The following is a 19,392-nucleotide window of genomic DNA, read 5'->3' as shown; positions in this document are numbered from 1 at the left end:
TCTCTCTCTCCTCTCTCTCTCTCTCTCTCTCTCTCTCTCTCTCTCTCTCTCTCTCTCTCTCTCTCTCTCTTCTCTCTCTCTCTCTCTGTCTCTCTCTCTCTCTCTCTCTCTCTCTCTCTCTCTCTCTCTCCTCTCTCTCTCTCTCTCTCTCTCTCTCTCTCTCTCTCTCGCTCTCAAGGGCAAGAAAGTGGGTGATGCGCTGACGGTGCATTTTTCAGTCTAAAATGAGTCGCATAAAACGTTCCAGCGTTTGAGCGGTGTCCCGTTTCTTAGCATCCACAGGAAGGTGCATTTGCAGGAGCAAAGAAACACACTGCTGACAGAGCAAAAACTTTTTCAGGAGTTTGCTAGTGTTGAGATTATGATAGCAAGTGCTCACATCAGCAACTAAAACTACAACTATTCAAACATTTTTGTTAATTGAAATAAAGCTGAAAGAAAAAGAATATATGTAAATATTAGATGAAAAACCTATTTCAGTTAGCTTCCAAGGCAACGTTTCAAATTTTTGTCTGAAGTTGAAGCACTAAAATTACTAACTGTAAATAAAAGAAATAAATAACTAAAACTGAAATAAAAATAAATTAAACTTAAAAAAGAAACCTACTAAAAAAGACAAAAGCACATAACAAAATGACAAAAAAAAATTTCAGATTTACTCTTGATTTTAATTTAAGGTTTTATTTTAAGTTTTGGTAATTTTGTTGTGTGTTTTTGTCATTTTATTAGTCTTTATAGTTTACATTCAATTCTATTTTAGTTTTAGTTATTTTAGTACATCAAGTTAAACTAAATGAAAATGAGAAATGTTGCCTTGGCAACTAGCTGAAATAAAATGAGTTTAGTTTTTTTTTATTTAATTTATTTAGTTTATTTAATTTCAAGTAATAAATAAATAATGGTTTCAGATTTAGTTTTAGTTACCTATAATAACCCTGCATCATACCAGTGTTATTTTAGTGTTATTTTCATTCATATTTTGAATCCATTTTTATATTTTGCATTTTCATTTAAATTTTACTGAAATTTTTAGTAATTCTGTAGTGTGTTTTTGTCCTTTTTTTTTTTTTTTTTTTTAAATGTCTCTATAGTTTTCATTGATTTTTATTTCAGTTTTAGTTATTTTAGTACATGAGGTTAAATTAAATGAAAATGAGAAGTGTTGCCTTGGCAACTAGCTGAAATAAAATGATTTTTTTATTTTATTATAAGTTTTTTATATTTATAAGTTTATAATTTATTTTATTTTTATTTAAAGTATATTTTATTTGAATTATCAAAATTTGTTTTATGGGTTTAACCCTGCATCACACTTTTGCTAATAGTAAAATAATCAAAAGTAGCATTTGCAAAACCAAAGTGTTTTTTTTTCTTTTTTTTTTTTTTTTTTTTTAAATGTCTCTATAGTTTTCATTGATTTTTATTTCAGTTTTAGTTATTTTAGTACATGAGGTTAAATTAAATGAAAATGAGAAGTGTTGCCTTGGCAACTAGCTGAAATAAAATGATTTTTTTATTTTATTATAAGTTTTTTATATTTATAAGTTTATAATTTATTTTATTTTTATTTAAAGTATATTTTATTTGAATTATCAAAATTTGTTTTATGGGTTTAACCCTGCATCACACTTTTGCTAATAGTAAAATAATCAAAAGTAGCATTTGCAAAACCAAAAGTTAAGCATAATTAATATTATGCAGCTGCATTGCCACTTTAGTGCATCATCATCATCATGCATGGGTTGTTGGCTTATAAACACGCAACAAACATCAGAGAATGACACTTGATATTGATATTTGTTAATGCTGTGTTTAACAGGAACTGATCACTGCCTGGTACATTGGCTTCCTGTGTCTGATCCTGGCCTCGTTCCTGGTCTATCTCGCTGAGAAGGAGGATAACGAGATGTTTGAGACCTACGCCGATGCGCTCTGGTGGGGTCTGGTAAGCCCTTCGCACTAACAAACACGCTTGCAGTAATGTAGCGTGTCCACAGTCTCTCATAATGCAGCCGGAGATCGATATTATATCATGAGCAGATTGCATTCGAAGATGCGTTTCACTCGCTACATCATTGAAGCACATGTATGGACTGATAAACACCATTTGTTTTCTTGACATTCTGTAAGTGCTCTCTTATTATAGAGTTAATCATCATCAGCAGTCAGGGTATATTCTCCTCTCGGGACTCCAGTAAAGCACTGGCATGATTCCTCTGGAAATAAACTGAAGGACATCAGATAGAGCCACAGCTGAAGTTTGCACACAGGACTCTGTGAGGATCATTAATTATGCAGTGATGTTTATCGCTCGCCGAGTTTGATGAGATGATATTTCAGAAAGATCACAGAGGAATCATGTGTGGATGGAGTTTGTGCTCTTGCATAATTTAGTGACAGTTTTTAATATTTACAGATTTTCTGATTTGATTCTTGTGTGAGCGGTTCTGTTTAAATCATCATCTGTAATGAGCTTTCATAGAAAGATTATATTATTTGTTGCATTATTTTGACTGACTGATTAAATAATCAGTCACTTTGTATGTTAATATTGGGGTAAATCGTGTTATAAAAACAAACAAAAGAATATCATATTACATTACATTATATATTTTTTATTTATTTATTTATTTATATACATATTTTATAAAAAAGGAACAACTGAACAAAATCAAAAGAACATTTGTATATTATTATATTACTATTTTTTTTTTTTTGTATGTGTGTATGTATATATATATATAGACATGCACACACAAATAAATAAAATGTGTAATATATTACAATATAATATTTGTAATAATATTTAATATAATAATATATTCATTTATATATACATATACTATATTTGTATGTATATATTTTATCCTTAAGATATTTTTTACATTGGGACGTTATTTTCATTATATTTTAATTTTATATATAATAACAAATTTCCTCCCAAACTGAAAAATAAAATAAGAATATATGATATATTATTTAAATTGTCAAGTATTTATATATGTATATAGGATGAGAATCTAATGGGAATTATCATGCATGTAAATGTATATACTTAATCAATTTTTATTTCTAATCTTAAAACCCACTGGTCTGAAAATGTTTTTTTTTTCTCTATGCAATTTTTTTTTTTTTTTGGATTTGCTGTGAAACGTGACCCAGAAACCATAAGACTTCCCCATTTAAACAGTTAGTATTCAGGCACCTCAGACAGCAGCCAGTGACAGTGACTGAATTACTGTGCAGGATCTGAACTGATTTCACGGCCGTTTTCCTCAATGTCCCACAGATCACTCTGACCACCATCGGCTACGGTGATAAATATCCCATAACCTGGAATGGACGTCTCCTCGCCGCGACCTTCACCCTGATCGGCGTGTCGTTCTTCGCGCTGCCTGCGGTGAGTCTCCGGGGATTCGAGAGGAAATGAACAGATAGAGTCAAACAGGCTTTTAATAGAGTGGAGAGAGCAGACGCTGAATTAGATCACTGCAGTTTATTATGAATATAACAATCCCACTGGCTGCTTAATGTGTTTTTCTTCATAGCAGTTCTGCTTTAATGTAAACACATCTGTGAATTATGATTCATCATTTCGGAATTATTGGAATCAAAGTTTTAAATTTGCATAATGCATTATAAAGGTATTCATAATGCGGAGTCCCACAAGGCTCAATTCTTGCACCGCTCTTGTTTGGCCTGTATGTCTTGTTACATCTATAATTTTTCGAAGCCCATTTATGCAACAGAATAACAAAATAAAAAAGGTAATTGTGACTTCATAATTCAAACTCAAAATTATGACATTTTTTCTTGCAATTCCGAGTTTACATTTCACAATTCAAAATAAAATATTTAATAATAAATACAATTAAAAAATTAAAAAGTAATTGCAACTTTATATTTCACAATTCTAAATAAAATACAAATTAAATAAAAAATATTTTTATTTTATTTAATACTAAATAAAATACATTTAAAATATAATAAAAAAAAGGTAATACAGTTTTTAATTTTACAATTCAGACACTCAGTTCTGAGAAAAAAATCACAAGATACAAACTCAGAATTGCGAGGAAAGAAATTGCAATTAACTTTTTTATTCTGAGGCAAAAATGGGCTTTCATAGAAATGAGTTGTTTGTAATGGATTTTAATGAAATAAATATTCTAAACGTGTAATAATTAATAGAAAATTATTTTAAAATTGATCACAGTTATTCATGAGATCATACAGTGCATTACAAAGAATAATCAATGCATTAAAAATACTCTTATAATGCGTGATATATATGAAAGTGTTAGGGTTTGAATGATATCCTCCTCAGTCCAAAAAGATCATCTAATGAAATTAAGATGAAAAACTCTGAAATCCTTGGATATTTGACATCAGAAACTCAAATACCTGAACATATACACACCCAAACAACAAATATTCAGAGAGAAGGTGGGATGATTTGACTGTTTTTGCTGCAAAAACCTTGCTAAACATTCTAACTAGAGCTCAGGGAAAGAAAGAACCTAATAAAAGAGCACTTTATCAGAAGAAATGACCCCTTTAATGTTGCGACACTCCATTATAGTGTGGTATAATAGACGACACGGCTCCAGTCATCAACGTTTCTTTTCACGCTCCGCAGGGAATTCTGGGTTCTGGGTTTGCCTTGAAAGTTCAGGAACAGCATCGGCAGAAACATTTCGAGAAGCGCAGAAATCCAGCAGCCGGCTTAATTCAGGTACAACACGCCTCATCTCAACGTCCCACATGCGTTCAGTGTCATCGTCTCCGGTTAGCTGCAAAAAAACACTGAATAAGTCAGAAACTGAGAGCTCTGAAATGGTCTGATATTTTCACAGAATCATGAGAAACATGCAAACAAAAATATTGGGCAGCACGACTGTTTTCAACAGTGTTTCTTGAGCAGCAAATCAGGATCATGTGACACTGAAGACTGGAGTAATGATGCTGAAAATTCAGCTTTGATCACAGAAATAAATTACATTCTACAATATAATCACATAGAAAACAGCTGTTTTAAATTGTAACAATTTGACTGTTTTTACTGTATTTTTGATCAAATAAAAGCAGCCTTGGTGAACAAAAAACATAAAATCTTCTTCCAAAAGCAAAAATCTATCTGATCTCATACTGAACAGCTCACCTGTCATTATTTACTCACCCTCATGCTGTTTCAAACCTGTATGAATTGTAATTTTTAGGTGAGTTATTTCTATAATGTATGTTATATTTGAATGTGACTCTGTTTAATGTCATCTCTCAGGCTGCCTGGAGGTTTTACGCCACAAACCTGAATCGCACGGATCTCTATTCGACATGGGACTATTATGAAAGGACCGTTTCGGTGCCCATGTACAGGTACATGTACTTCTGCACGCATTTCCATACCCCATCCGCCTCTCTCTCTCTCTCTCTCTATCACAGCATTCCTCTGGGGTGTCAGATGAGATCTCCTCAGACGTCTCTGCATCGATCTGATCACTGACCTTTGAGGCTGTTTTTGTGCAGATTGTGAAGGTCAACATTGCTGTCCACCCCCTCCCTTCATACCTATGGCATGTTTTATTCATGCATCACGCTTTGATTTCAAATGTCGGCTCAGCAGGGCATGCATGTGATGTTGCATGTCATATGTAATGCTTTGCATCAGCTAATGCTGCTTTTGAGTCATAAAATAGAGTATATGAACATAAAAGCTTTAGAATCATGTGTTTATGATGTGCTTTGTGCAATACAACAAACTGTTATTGATGAACGTGAAGCATCTATTGCACTGCATGCAAACAAAGACTGTTTGATTCAAATCTTTTTTGAAAGAAATTATACTTTTATTCATTAAGGCTGCATTTAATTGATCAAAAGTGACAGTAAAGACATTTATAAATAATGCATGTTTCAAATGCATGCTGTTCTTTTGAAGATTCTATTCATCAAAGAATCTTAAAAAAATATAAAATGTGTCACGCTTTCCACCGAAATATTGGGCAGCACAACTGTTTTCAACATTGATAATAATCAGAAATGTTTCTTGAGCAGCAAATCAGAATATTAGAATGATTTCTGAAGATCATGTGACACTGAAGACTGGAGTAATGATGCTGAAAATACAGCTTTACATCACAGAAATAAATTACAGTTTAACAGATATTCACGTAGAATACAGCTATTTTAAATTGTAATAATATTTCACAATTTTGCTGTTTTTATTGTACTTTTGTTCAAAGAAATTCAGCAAAAATTCACAGCAAAGGAATCTTCTTCCAAAAACATAAAACTCTTTCTGAGCCCCAAAAAATATAGGCAAATATAATTTATATAATTCATATTGCCTGTATTTCATGTTAGAATAAACAGTGATATTTGTTAGTGATTTGAACAAACCTCCCAGAGTATTTGGTGCATTATAAACTTCAAGTTTATCTCTCTGTAGTCAGCTTATACTTTCTCTTTCTGTCCTTTTCTGCCTATTTACAAATGCATTTTATTGTGCACGAAATAGTATAGTAGTTGTGAGTCTAATATATATAATATATGTATAAATAAATACATATATATGCAAATGCCTGTCTTTTTCCTGTACATTCTCTCTCTCTGTCCCTCTCACAGTCAGTGGTGTATTTATTAATAGTACCTTGTTAGTTTTTTGTTGATTTTTCTGTCTAAAGAAGCTTCCAGATTTGCATAAGCATTGCGCAGCATTTCCTCTTCACACATCATCCGTGTGCCAACAGTCTCTGTGTGTTTTTCCAGACTCATCCCTCCTCTGAACCAGCTCGATCTGCTGAGAAACCTCAAGAGCAAATCTGGCCTCTCCTTTAGGTGATGTAAAATGAATTGCATTGTGCCATTTCAAGCTAAGGTAATGCATTTTAATAATTATTAGGATGTAGTTCAAAAACGGTAGTTTAGTTCGTTAAAAGGACTGCATATCATTGCATTCAAAAGTATAATTTTGTTTTCTTACACAGGAAGGAAGCCCAACCAGAACCTTCTCCGAGGTTAGTAAAATCATGTGCATTGTACATATAAATGATCTAATATTTCCCAGACACCACAGATGTTAGATGTGAGTTGTAATGCTTTCTTTTGCATGCATCACGTCAGTTTCTGTGTCATCGGCACCACCTGTGCAGGATGTGTTTCATGGACACTGGTTGTGTGCAAATATTCAATGGGCTCATTATTTATATGTATGTGTGTATTAGTTTGACCTTGTTTGTGTGCAGACAGATGTGTGGCGTTTAATGAGCCAAATGCACATGAATACATCCACCCAAGTTTCAACACAACACTGAAACGCATGTTGTGATGAGAGTGAATCTCTACAGGAAACACTTTATTACAACCTTCATTAACAAACATTATGTAACGCAGATCAGTAGTTCATTCAGATAGGAATATGAATAACAATACTGTTTTACTGTTGATTGTACTTGTTCTAATGAACTATAAAGCATTATATGTTGTCATAATTTTGGGGAATGAATTGAATGCAACTGCAAATACATAAAGATGCACAGTAAACATTACAACTTTCCCTTAAATTATCACTCAATAAATATTTAGGCCTAAATTGAAGATTTGTGTATTTGAATTGCATATAAAATGTCCATGCATTTGGATTACACAGTTTTAACATAAAAAAACTAATACATTTAATGTGATGCATATTTGTCAGGCCTACATAAATGAAATCAGATTTCTGTTACAGTAATAAACTAATAAACAGTAGTAAAAAACACATTTATATATTTATCATCAATAAATCCACTTTGTTTCAATCTCATACATTTTTACTAATTGAATATTGCTTGTTCAACAGCTAGGCATATTTTAACAATGTTCATACTTTTTAGCTGAATAAATGTAATTATTTTCAAAATTAAGAGATTTATGTTTATTCTAAGCTATTTGAATAAATGCATTTTGAAAATATGCTTATTTAAATTATGTAGATACAAACGGATAGTAGATGCAAGGAGTTAATAATAAACTATGCCATGTTTTTTTAGTACAGAAATCAGACCTGTTTCATTGATGTTTGACATAAACTAATAAACTTAATGTGATGCATATTTGTCTGTTAAAACTGTGTAATCCAAATGCATGAACATTTTATATGCAATTCAAATGCATTCAAGTTTAGGCTTAAATATTGTATTGAGTGTAAATTGAGTGTTGAAGCAAAATTAATGACAGGCTCTTGAACTAATGGAAATTTAATGCACACTCAAATTGGTGATGCAACGTAAAATTAGTCATTTATGCATGTTTTATTTCATTTTTCAGATATATTCAGGATTTTATTAAATAAACATGGAATTACTTTCATAGCCCTGCAATCATAATAAATTAATCAGCATCCTTGAAATGTCTCAACCAATCAGAATATGTAAAATGGTAACATGCAATCCTATTATGCATTTTACCAAATCAGGTAAAACTCTTGGGTGAATGTTAACTTATCTAGTGAAGTTTTATAACTTTCCAGATCATTTTCAGTAGTTTTTGAGTGTTTGACACAATTACTTTTTCCTAACATCATAACTAAAGCATCTGCAAACCCTCAGTCTCTAACTTCTACACTCTTACACCCTTCACAGTCAGAAAGTGAGCCTGAAAGAGCGTGTGTTCTCCAGCCCGAGAAACTCTGCGAACAAAGGGAAGAACTCTCCTCAGGGCCAGCAGCCCCTGCGATGCTCTCCCAGTGCTGACAACAGCATCGAGGACAGTCCTTCCAAAGTACCCAAGAGCCTCAGCTTCAGCGACCGCAGTCGGGCCAGACAGGCCTTCCGCTTCAAAGGCGCTGCGTCCCGCCAGAACTCAGAAGGTGAGGGAAAGCAACCCGTTCCTGTGTGCTTATCCAGTGTTGCCTCTTTGGTCGTATCTGTCTGCTTTGGTCGTGGTTTTGTAGTTGTAGAATGTTACAATTGTTACAGAATGTGACAGGATGTTACATACACAGAATGTTACAGAATATTAGTTGTAGAATCTTAAATTTGTTACAATTGTTACAGAATGTTACTTGCGCAGAATGTTACATACACAAAATGTTACAGAATATTATTTGTAGAATCTTAAAATTGTTACAATTGTTACAGAATGTTACTTGCGCAGAATGTTACATATACAGAATGTTACAGAATGGTAGTTGTAGAATGTTACATTTGTTACAATTGTTACAGAATGTTACAGAATATTAGGTCATAGGGCTGAACGATTAATTGCATTTGCGATAATATCGCGATATTAAAAAATTAGATTTTTCAACCGCAGAGGCTGCGATTACACTCAGTCACGTGGCACGCGAGAGTAAAGAGGTGTGTTTGACTTGAAGATCAATCGGTGTATGACATCAAAGTACGGCGAGAGAAAGCATAAGGAGACGTCCGTGCTCTCTTATAGCTCTCGCAGTACTTTGATGACACACACCCATCGGTCTAAGCAGCGCTGCTTCAAGTCGAGCACATCTAAGCAGTCTTCAGAGGAAGCATCAAGTTGGCACGCTACAGTGTTGCCAAGTCCACGGTTTGGGGAACCCCTCCAAAAAACGTGTATTTTACCCCCTGGAACGCGATTTTTACTGATGGACCCCCCCTCGAAACGCTATTGGGCTAGTTTTGAGTAGAAGTTGGGCGGGTTTCGTTGTGAAAACCTGGCAACCCTGGCACGCTACACACAGAAATGTTTGAAAGCGTATGAACGTACTTCAAAACGGCACATGGAAATTACTCAAGCAGTAACAGTGTTACGGTGCATTTCATTACTGAAGACTTCGACCTTAAGATAATATATATATATATATATATATATATAATAAGGTAATATATATATTCTTATTTATTTATTTAAAGTCTGTCTAAAGTTAACAGTGTTTAAAAAGTGCAGTGATTAGGGTTTGGCTTAGGGTTACTTGCATGTAATTATGCATAATTAATTGTTATTATAATAGTAACTACATGTAACATGTGTAACAAGGGCACCTTAAAATAAAGTGTTACCGAATATTACATACACAAAATGTTACAGAATAATAGTTGTAGAATGTTACATTTGTTACAATCGGTACAGAATGTTACATACACCGAATGTTACAGAATGGTACTTGTAGAATGTTACATTTGTTACAGTTGTTACAGAACGTTACAGAATGTTACTCATCACACTTAAAAGTTGTAGATTCAAATGCAACAAGTGACAATCATGAAGCGCAAGATCAATGTTATAGTTTGTATATTTAAAGTCGCAGTAGATACGATGTCAGACAATGAAAAACTAGTGCCTGGATGAGGAATTATACTAGTCTTATGTATGAGATTGTTTTAAACTGGTCAGACATGTCCATCTTCACTTGAATAAGTTGCATTGAGATTTTTAGCTTTATCTGCAGTTGAAAAGACATTAAGTCAGAAACAGATTAGATCAGATTAATTTCATACAATCCAGATTCAGAATCAAGTACCACACATCAGGATTCTTATTCTGTCTTTCTGTTGTGCCATTGCATGTGATTTTTGCAGTGTTGTATTGTGATCAGTGTAATTCTTTCTGTCTGTGTTATTTTTGTGCATATCAATTTTATCTTAGTATAACCGAGTCACATGTTGCTTTTGCTGCCAGTGTATTTGTGGAGAAACTCTGAAACAGTTCTTGAGTTGAAGATTAGGAGCTAAATATTTTATTAGCTAAAATGTGCAATAATTTATTTAAGCTATTTAAGATAGCTAGTTTTATGATTGGTATGAATACAGTATATGATTTCATGACATATATTATGGCATAAATATATATTATTTTACATACCAATCATAACATTTGGCCTGAATCGTAAGACTGCGTGTTGGAATATTTAAATATAATTTATGAAAATGTTTGTGCTTTGGTTACACTTTCCACAAAGTGCAAATTCACTGATTATTTGTGGTTTTCAGAAACCTGACATTTTATTTAATAATGTACAGTTTCAGATGGCTAAATATAAAGGCAGTCAGCTGTGAAACCTAATAAAACTCTCTGACAGAATCATGTGGATGGCAGATTGTGGAAAGGTCGACCTTTTGTAATCCATGTGCGTGTTTATGATTTTCCCCTCGTTTTTTCTGATGAATGTGGATCCTGATGCTGTCCTTTCCGTTTCTATGTTGGATGCTGATGCTAAAGTGCTCATTGAGATGCAAGAGGAAGATTTGAGACACAGGAACTCTCCAGGTCAGGCAATCCAGATGGGTTGGGCTCCCATTCTACGTCTTAAAACCAAAGCACCATATTCAATCAAACTAACCAGCTTCAGTCACAGCACAACTACCAGTCTGCACATATGCTTTGAGTTTGGTTTGGGCTATGATTAACATATTACTTATCTTACATGCTTTATAAAAAGTTGAATTTTATTGATTTTTTTAATTAATTGAGCAATATCACACACAATCATGCTGTTGTTCTGAATATTAACCTGTGGTTTCACTAGTCCAGTTTATTCCTTATCTGATTTAATTGGGTTTCATTCAAAGTAAAGCTCAAGAGTCTCTTGACTAAAGCTCTTTTGATAAAGCATGCTAAATGTATTAATTTATTTATTTCACCCATTTAAAGCTACAGTATATAAGATTTTCCATTCTTAAATGACTGCATATCTCTCAGGACTGCTGGGATGAATTGAAAGAGAGACTCAAATGAGAACTTGTGGTGCTGTTTTAAAGTATCCAGATCATGAATAATATTGTTGTTGGAAGTCTTTTCATTAGTTGTGAGGGTCAAATATATCTCTATTTAAGGATTCAGCTCTCATTAAATGGCCACCAGGAGTCAACCAAAGTTCGTCAGCCAAATGTGATCATCTGATAATATTGAAATTTAGTCATATATGCATGCATGTCTTTAAGAGGCAGTGTACCAAATTTAGTGTATCTCAGCCACTAGGTGATGCTGTAAGCAAATGTTCATTACTCAGAAGCCATACGGGGTCACATTGCATTTTCTATTGGAAAAACTTCCACTATTTTGAATTTCCTGAAAAACACACTTTTTCAAACTCAATCTAGGTATTTGTTCTGATTGACATTAAATTTTCTTACAAAAAAATTATATAATTTTAAATAATCTGATTGTTCAGCAGACACAAGTCAATAAAATGTTCAGGTGTAGTCCATATTGACTAATAATCCTGTATCTTGTGAATGCAGTGTGCAAATTTAACAAATGTTGGTGCACAAGGACACCAGGACAGTCTGAGGAGATGCACCAAATTTCATGAAATTACGCCTAGAGGGCACTACAACTTGGAAGCTTCATAACTCCACAACTCAAGAAATTGATTAAAATTTGATTAGTTTGGATCCAGTTCATTGCCACTTCTATACTGAGCACATCACAGCGGTCTGAGCATATGCCAGTCTGTAAAGTCTTACCTGCTTTAAATGCTGGATTTTCTATTGTGCTTTTTTTGAACAATGAAAAGTTTTAGTTAAAAAATCTGATTTTCTGTTAAAATGCTTGCATGTTTAAGATACCTTTGAAAACTTTTTTTTATTTATTGTTTTCAAATGCTTTGCTTTTTTATTGCAATGTCAAAATGTATTATGCTCTAAAACAAAATCTTTTTTAGTTAGTTACATTTTGTTTACAAGGTGCTGCTAATTGGTCAATGTGTAGTTATCAGTCTAATCCTGTTACTAAAGTCCCATAGACTGTGAAATATAGTCATTGTCCTAAAACATGAATATATATATATATATATATATATATATATATATAGTAACAGATTTAAAACAACAAAACTGAAGTCAAATTACATTAAAATCCAATCAAAGTCATGGTACATTGCAGAAACACTACATTTCATATTGCACTTGTTTTTTACCCTGATCTGCATGAGATATTTTATGATGCAACTAAACCTTCTATATTTCATGTTGTGTATTTTTAAAGATTTTTTTCATCAGTGTTCTTTTATGAGTGATGAGTTTCTTTAATAGTAACAGCATATTAATGATTGTTCCCCCTTAACGTCTAGCAATTTCAACTAGTCATGCTTTACTTCTGTTTCAGTAATGATGCTGTTAAGTTCATGAAATATCTTGCATCATCTATAAATTGCTATCAAGATGTCAGATGGTTAGAATATATAAAGGCAATCATAGTAAGAGTTATCCTTGTGATTGCACGAATGTCCAGCTGATGTCTTGTTAGTGTGCAGAATTCAGTTTGCACCTTCACTTGAATGTCATTTCATTGTATTTAAAAGCTGACACTCTTTGAGTATTTGTATCTGAACATTTCACATCTTGCAAGAAATAGTGAGTGTCATTTCTCTGAAGGTGAATCATTTATTTGAAGCACTGAAGCTTTGGATAACTGCACAACGAAATTTGGCTTTAGAACTAAATCTGGTTCACCTTCTGAATGTATCACAGCAATTGAAGGGTTAATCAGTAAGAGATTATCACACAGGAACTCGTTTTTACCAACCCTAGAACTAGTGCTAGTTGACGGCTGCAAACTAGCACTCTTTTACCTGCATGTGAGGAAAACTAGTTAGTCCTGAGGAGGAAACATCAATGCAATAAAGACCACAGAGCTCTGAAACAACTAGTCAACCTCATTAAACTGGTTTCAGACGTCATTATTCACTCGAGGGTTTGGAGCCAGACAGTTGTTTTAAGGCTCTGTGGTTTATTTGGCATAATAAGCACAGGTAGATTTATTTGTACGCACCTGTACTGTGCCAGATGGTCTGTGCTAGCTTATGGGAACACAGGAGAAAGACACTGTGACCCAAAATGACAGATGCGATCAGCGTTTTGCGTGAATATAAGAAACTGGGCAGGATGTGAGGAAAACTAGTTAGTCCTGAGGAGGAAACATCAATGCAATAAAGACCACAGAGCTCTGAAACAACTAGTCAACCTCATTAAACTGGTTTCAGACGTCATTATTCACTCGAGGGTTTGGAGCCAGACAGTTGTTTTAAGGCTCTGTGGTTTATTTGGCATAATAAGCACAGGTAGATTTATTTGTACGCACCTGTACTGTGCCAGATGGTCTGTGCTAGCTTATGGGAACACAGGAGAAAGACACTGACCCAAAATGACAGATGCAATCAGCGTTTTGCGTGAATATAAGAAACTGGGCAGGTTAGTGTTATTTAAAAAGATAGTTCACCCAGAAAATAAACATTTGCTGTTAATTTACTCACCCTCAGGCCGTCCAAGATGTAGGTGACTTTTTTCTTCAGCAGAACAGTAAACTGTTCTCCTTGGTGATTCATAAAATGCAAGCGGCTACCAGTTTTGAGAATTAAAGAAAAACATATCAAGGAACACAAAATGAATACCCGTGGCTCCTGACGATATATTAAAACCTTATGAAGTGAAACAAATGGTCTGTGCAATAAACTGAACATTATTTACCACATTATTACCTTTAAGTGATAATGACTCTAAATAAGTGGTTCTCAACCGGTGTGAGACGTGACCCAAAACTGGTTTACAGGTCTGTTTTGTTAAAGAAAATATGCTTTAAATGCTGGTTACAGATTTGGCATTGTGTTGGGTGTTCAACATAAAACCAGCAAAGAACCGCTGCTTTATCTATCTATCTATCAGTCATTTTAAATCAACTAGCATTAGTGAAATTTGCTAGCAATTTTTCAGTGTCCTTATTTAACATCTTTAATTTAAATAGCACTTGATTTGATATATTATTATGTGATGCAGTGATGTTCATTCAGTTTAACTGTTTAAGTGTCCGAATGTGTTTTTGGGTCACTGTATGGCTTTATTGTTTTTTGGGCCACAGTTGTCTTGGACGTCTCCCATGATGCCCTTCTCGTACCTGTATAAAGATGGCATTGCACTGACCGGCCTGGTGTGGGACTGAGCTAGTTAACCGAGTTAACGGCTGCGGCTCTGCTAAGTTTAGGTTTTGGGCTGAATGGAGGGTTTAGGGGGTTTGTGCACTAACTCCAGAGTCCTGCTGTCCGTGTTGTGTTTTTTAGAAGCCAGCCTTCCCGGAGAAGACATTGTTGATGACAATAAGAGCTGCCATTGTGAGTTTGTCCCTCAGGATTTAACGCCGGGACTAAAAGTTACCATCAGGGCCGTGTGGTAAGCAAAGATGAGACAGGCAGCATCCATCAGACGTGTAATATTATTGATAAAACTACAGCAGTCTGCATCACATAATATTACCTCATAAACTCAGTCTTTCCTGAATGTAAGTTACAAAACATGTTACATTCAGTCTTTTGAATCCTTTGTTACATTCACACTTTCATTGCTCAGATCACGCCAGCGACTCTTATGCATGAGATATTTTGGTCAGTATCAAGCCTGAAAATATATATATATCAGTGTCTGGGACTCAGTTATTGAGTTAATCTCACAAAAGCATATATTCATATTTTACTGCAAGTAATGAAAATTAAAAAACCTTATGGTACAGGGTTATTGTAGTTAACCATAAAATAACATTTTCTTTATTTAAATAAAATCAAATAAAAATAATATTATTTTAACTTATTTTATTTTCATTTATTTTATTTTTTAATTTATTTCTCATTTTTATTTAATTGAGCTCGATGAGCTAAAATATCTCAAACTGAAACTGAAATAAAAATGGATAAAAACTATATAGACTTAAAAAGAAATTTAAACAAACAGACCACAGCAAAATGATTAAAACTTGAATGAAAATGGGAAATATAAAAATAAAACTAATTCAAAATATTAGTGAAAACTGTAATAGTGTATCTCAGTTATACTAAAATACTCTGGGTCCAAGAAATCAGTGTTATTTTAGTATCATTGTGATACTGTTGTAGTTTTTATTAATACTTTGAATTAGTTTTAATAATTTCTGTTTTCTTTTCAATTTTAGTCAAAGTTTTAGTCATTTTGTTGTGTGCTTCTGTCATTTTTATTAGTTTTTGTTTTATTTAAATATGGTTTAATATAACCATATAGTTTTTATTCATTTTCATTTCAGTTTTTATTTTTTTTTATTTTAGTACATAAACTAAATGAAAATGGGAAACGTTGCCTTGGCAACTAGATTCAAGAAAAAAACGTAATTATTTGGTTTTATTTCAAGTAACAAACTAGCCAAAATCAAATGAGTTTGAAAATGATTTGTTTTATATATTTTTTATTTTATTTCTGTTTTATTTATTTATTTATTTTCAAGTCATATTTGTCATGGTTTTAGTTTAGAAGTAAGTAATCAAAACATATTTTCTTGTTTCTTTCTTTATATTTTTGGGGTGAAATATGACCTGGCCATGTTCTCGACAGCTTCTCAGCCTTTGTTTTTATGTAAAGTGTTAAGCGTGATAATGTGTGTGATTGTTTCTTCCTGCAGCATCATGAGGTTCATGGTGTCCAAGCGAAAGTTTAAAGAGAGTCTGCGGCCGTATGACGTGATGGACGTGATCGAGCAGTATTCGGCCGGACATCTGGACATGTTGGCACGCATTAAAAATCTGCAGTCCAGGCAAGAGATACAGCTGCTTCTCTTTCTCTCCTCACACCGTCGGACATGACAGTGACGCTTGACTCATACACACTAGACAGTGTTGTGTTGTGTTGTGTTGTGTTGTGTTGTGTTGTGTTGTGCATGGCTCAGTTTCCTAAAGGTCTCTCACTGGTTTAATGTTCGTATCTGTCCGAATCAGAAATGTGTTGTGTTGTGTTGTGTTGTGTTGTGTTGTGTTGTGTTGTGTTGTGTTGTGTTGTGTTGTGTTGTGTTGTGTTGTGTTGTGTTGTGTTGTGTTGTGTTGTGTTGTGTTGTGTTGTGTTGTGTTGTGTTGTGTTGTGTTGTGTTGTGTTGTGTTGTGTTGTGTTGTGTTGTGTTGTGTTGTGTTGTGTTGTGTTGTGTTGTGTTGTGTTGTGCATGGCTCAGTTTCCTAAAGGTCTCTCACTGGTTTGATGTTCGTATCTGTCCGAATCAGAACTGTCCTCACATGTATGTCTACGATACCCAAAAACTGCTGTCTTCAGTGACATAATGTGCTGTTTTGTGTGTTCAAATGTCTTCATTGAGAAACATTGTCTACATTTTCATTTACTGAGATACAATATCGTGATATTTTAGCAGCATGTGTGGGTCAATAATGATGTGACACTTATTTATTATTGACAGATCTATTAATTTCTTCAGAAGTAATGTAAAAGGCAGTTCATACTCTGGAAAAACTTAAACAATGTTCACTCAGAAATTGCTGGTAAATTTCACAAATACTAAAAAAAAATGGCAAGTAAATCATAAAACCCAAAGAAAATGATTCAGAAGTGCTGAAATGGTGTGTGGTGTTTGTAAAACAAACAAACAAAAAATTAACTTAATATAAATTTGAAACATAAATGTGAAAATATATTTAAGATTTGCACACCTAAGGAAAATATTTTATATTTTATACAAATAAAATCAGAGAAAACATGATATTCATGATTCTGAAATTCGTATTTGTAAAAATATTTATGTAAAAATATGTTTATAAAGATTTGTACTCTAAAGATGTAATGAAAAATGTTATTATATTTTATTAGATACAATATTTAAAAATGTACGTTTTTTTAAATATATATATAATTATAAATAATAAAATATCATACGATAAAATCTATCATATTTAAATTTGACATTAAAACAGCAAAAAAAATATTAAATAAAAAGATTTTATTCTGTTTGATAAGATCAAATATTAAAAAAAAAATATATATATATTTTATGATATATTTAATTATATTTAAATATTTTATTGTCAACTTTTTATTGTAACTTCGCCAGACACTAATAAAGTTTCTCGATGCCATATGAAATCAACATTATCATTGTTTATATTTATAATTTATATAGTTTATATTTTATTGTTTATTCATATACATTTTGATTGAACTTGTCATTAAATGAAAGTTTGATTGAAAATAGATTTTTAAAGCCATGAAACTGAAATCATCATCATTGAAAACTGCTACCTACCTATTAAAGTAATCCAACACAGACACATCCGTCTTATTTTATAGGCCAGTCCTCCTATATGTATGAATTAATAAATGTGGTTATGATTTGACATGTGAATATATTCCTGCTTATAAATAAGCACACATTACTGGCATACTTTCATCACACGATGATCGCTGGCAGCAAGTGCGAGAGCTTTTCACGGTAATGAACTCAATGAAGTATGTCTGGAATATATTTGGAGGGTCTGTTGTTGTTGTTGGTTTGGGTTTGCGCCGCTCGTGTCACGTCACTCTGCATTCTGCTGTCCTCTACTCTATTTGCTTTGCCAGGTTAGATATGATATTGGGTCCTCCGAGTCCCGGCACCCCTCGCCAAAAGAAGTGTTCAACCAAAGGAACCACAGAGTCGCCCCAGTTGTCTTCTAGGTTAGGATCCCGGGCCTGCGTTAGATCTCTCTCGCTCCAGAGACCAACCAAGAAACCTGCTTCTGCTTCAGACTACATGGCTAGTAGAAACTGAGCTACCTAAACAAACTAGTCTATTATTGCATCGAGCCTGAACGCTCCGGGTGGCTTCTTTCTAATTCACTTCATGACCTTGCTTTGCTGTGACCGAAGTGTTTTGTAGAGACGTTTAGTCGAGGGGAACCAAATATCACATTTCGGTGAGTTACTAGTCATGTAGCTGAACTAAAACTGGTTAAGCTAGTTTGCCTGCACCGCGCTGTGTGGAAATGAAGAGTTGCGGCAGCAAATGGAGATGCATTTTTTTCATTTAGCATCGCTGTTTTTGCGTATGCATGCATTTTTCAGGCATGCCACATGATGCACAGTATTTTTCCTTCATGCTTGATTCCCACCGATCTTCTTTTTTTAAAGCAGCCAAACAACACATCCGATGCCGTATTTAGATCAGACGCACCCCTGCTAGTGTAGTCCATCAGCTTTGGATAATGTGTCAAATGTGCGGCTAATACTGTAATATGCAACTAAAGATGTGATTTCACTTCGACACATTGTTCAAAAGTGGCAAATATCAACAGAAAACGTCCGTCTGGAGGGCCTGACTCTTTCTGTCCAATCATCTCTGTTTCTCTGCGTGTGGACACGCCCCCTCATTATCATATCCCTCCCTCTGCATGCATTCGTTGATTTACACTGCTTTGTGCTTTAAGATAGAATAAATGCTTTATTATTTCTTAAAGTTAAGAATTTGTACATCTTTGATATGAATGTTGTTATTATTATAACAGTTCGGATAAATAATGTGATTAACAATTTTCTATGCATTATATGTCATATAGTAATTGATATTTATTATTATTTATATATTTATAAATATATATTAATTATTTTAAATCAATTATAACAAAAATGTGATAAATGAAAATTATGTATGTATTATATGTCATAT

The 19,392-nt window shown here is 33.5% G+C and overlaps 1 protein-coding gene across 1 annotated transcript in view; it reads left to right on the top strand.

The window, feature by feature from the left end:
- The window catches only part of LOC107681271 (potassium voltage-gated channel subfamily KQT member 2-like), a 55,540-nt gene that overhangs the window by 32,714 nt on the left and 3,434 nt on the right, over window positions 1–19,392 (top strand). Inside the window, 10 exon segments of the mRNA XM_016477521.1 lie at window positions 1,820–1,945; window positions 3,290–3,400; window positions 4,640–4,735; window positions 5,282–5,376; window positions 6,769–6,837; window positions 6,987–7,016; window positions 8,622–8,848; window positions 11,179–11,226; window positions 15,014–15,122; window positions 16,375–16,506. Coding sequence (XP_016333007.1) covers window positions 1,820–1,945; window positions 3,290–3,400; window positions 4,640–4,735; window positions 5,282–5,376; window positions 6,769–6,837; window positions 6,987–7,016; window positions 8,622–8,848; window positions 11,179–11,226; window positions 15,014–15,122; window positions 16,375–16,506 — 1,043 coding nt within the window.

This window comes from Sinocyclocheilus anshuiensis, unplaced genomic scaffold (genome assembly GCF_001515605.1).
Source record: "Sinocyclocheilus anshuiensis isolate Anshui unplaced genomic scaffold, SAMN03320099.WGS_v1.1 scaffold1632, whole genome shotgun sequence".
Classification (NCBI taxonomy): Eukaryota; Metazoa; Chordata; class Actinopteri; order Cypriniformes; family Cyprinidae; genus Sinocyclocheilus; species Sinocyclocheilus anshuiensis.
This window is presented reverse-complemented; position numbering and strand designations above follow the sequence as displayed.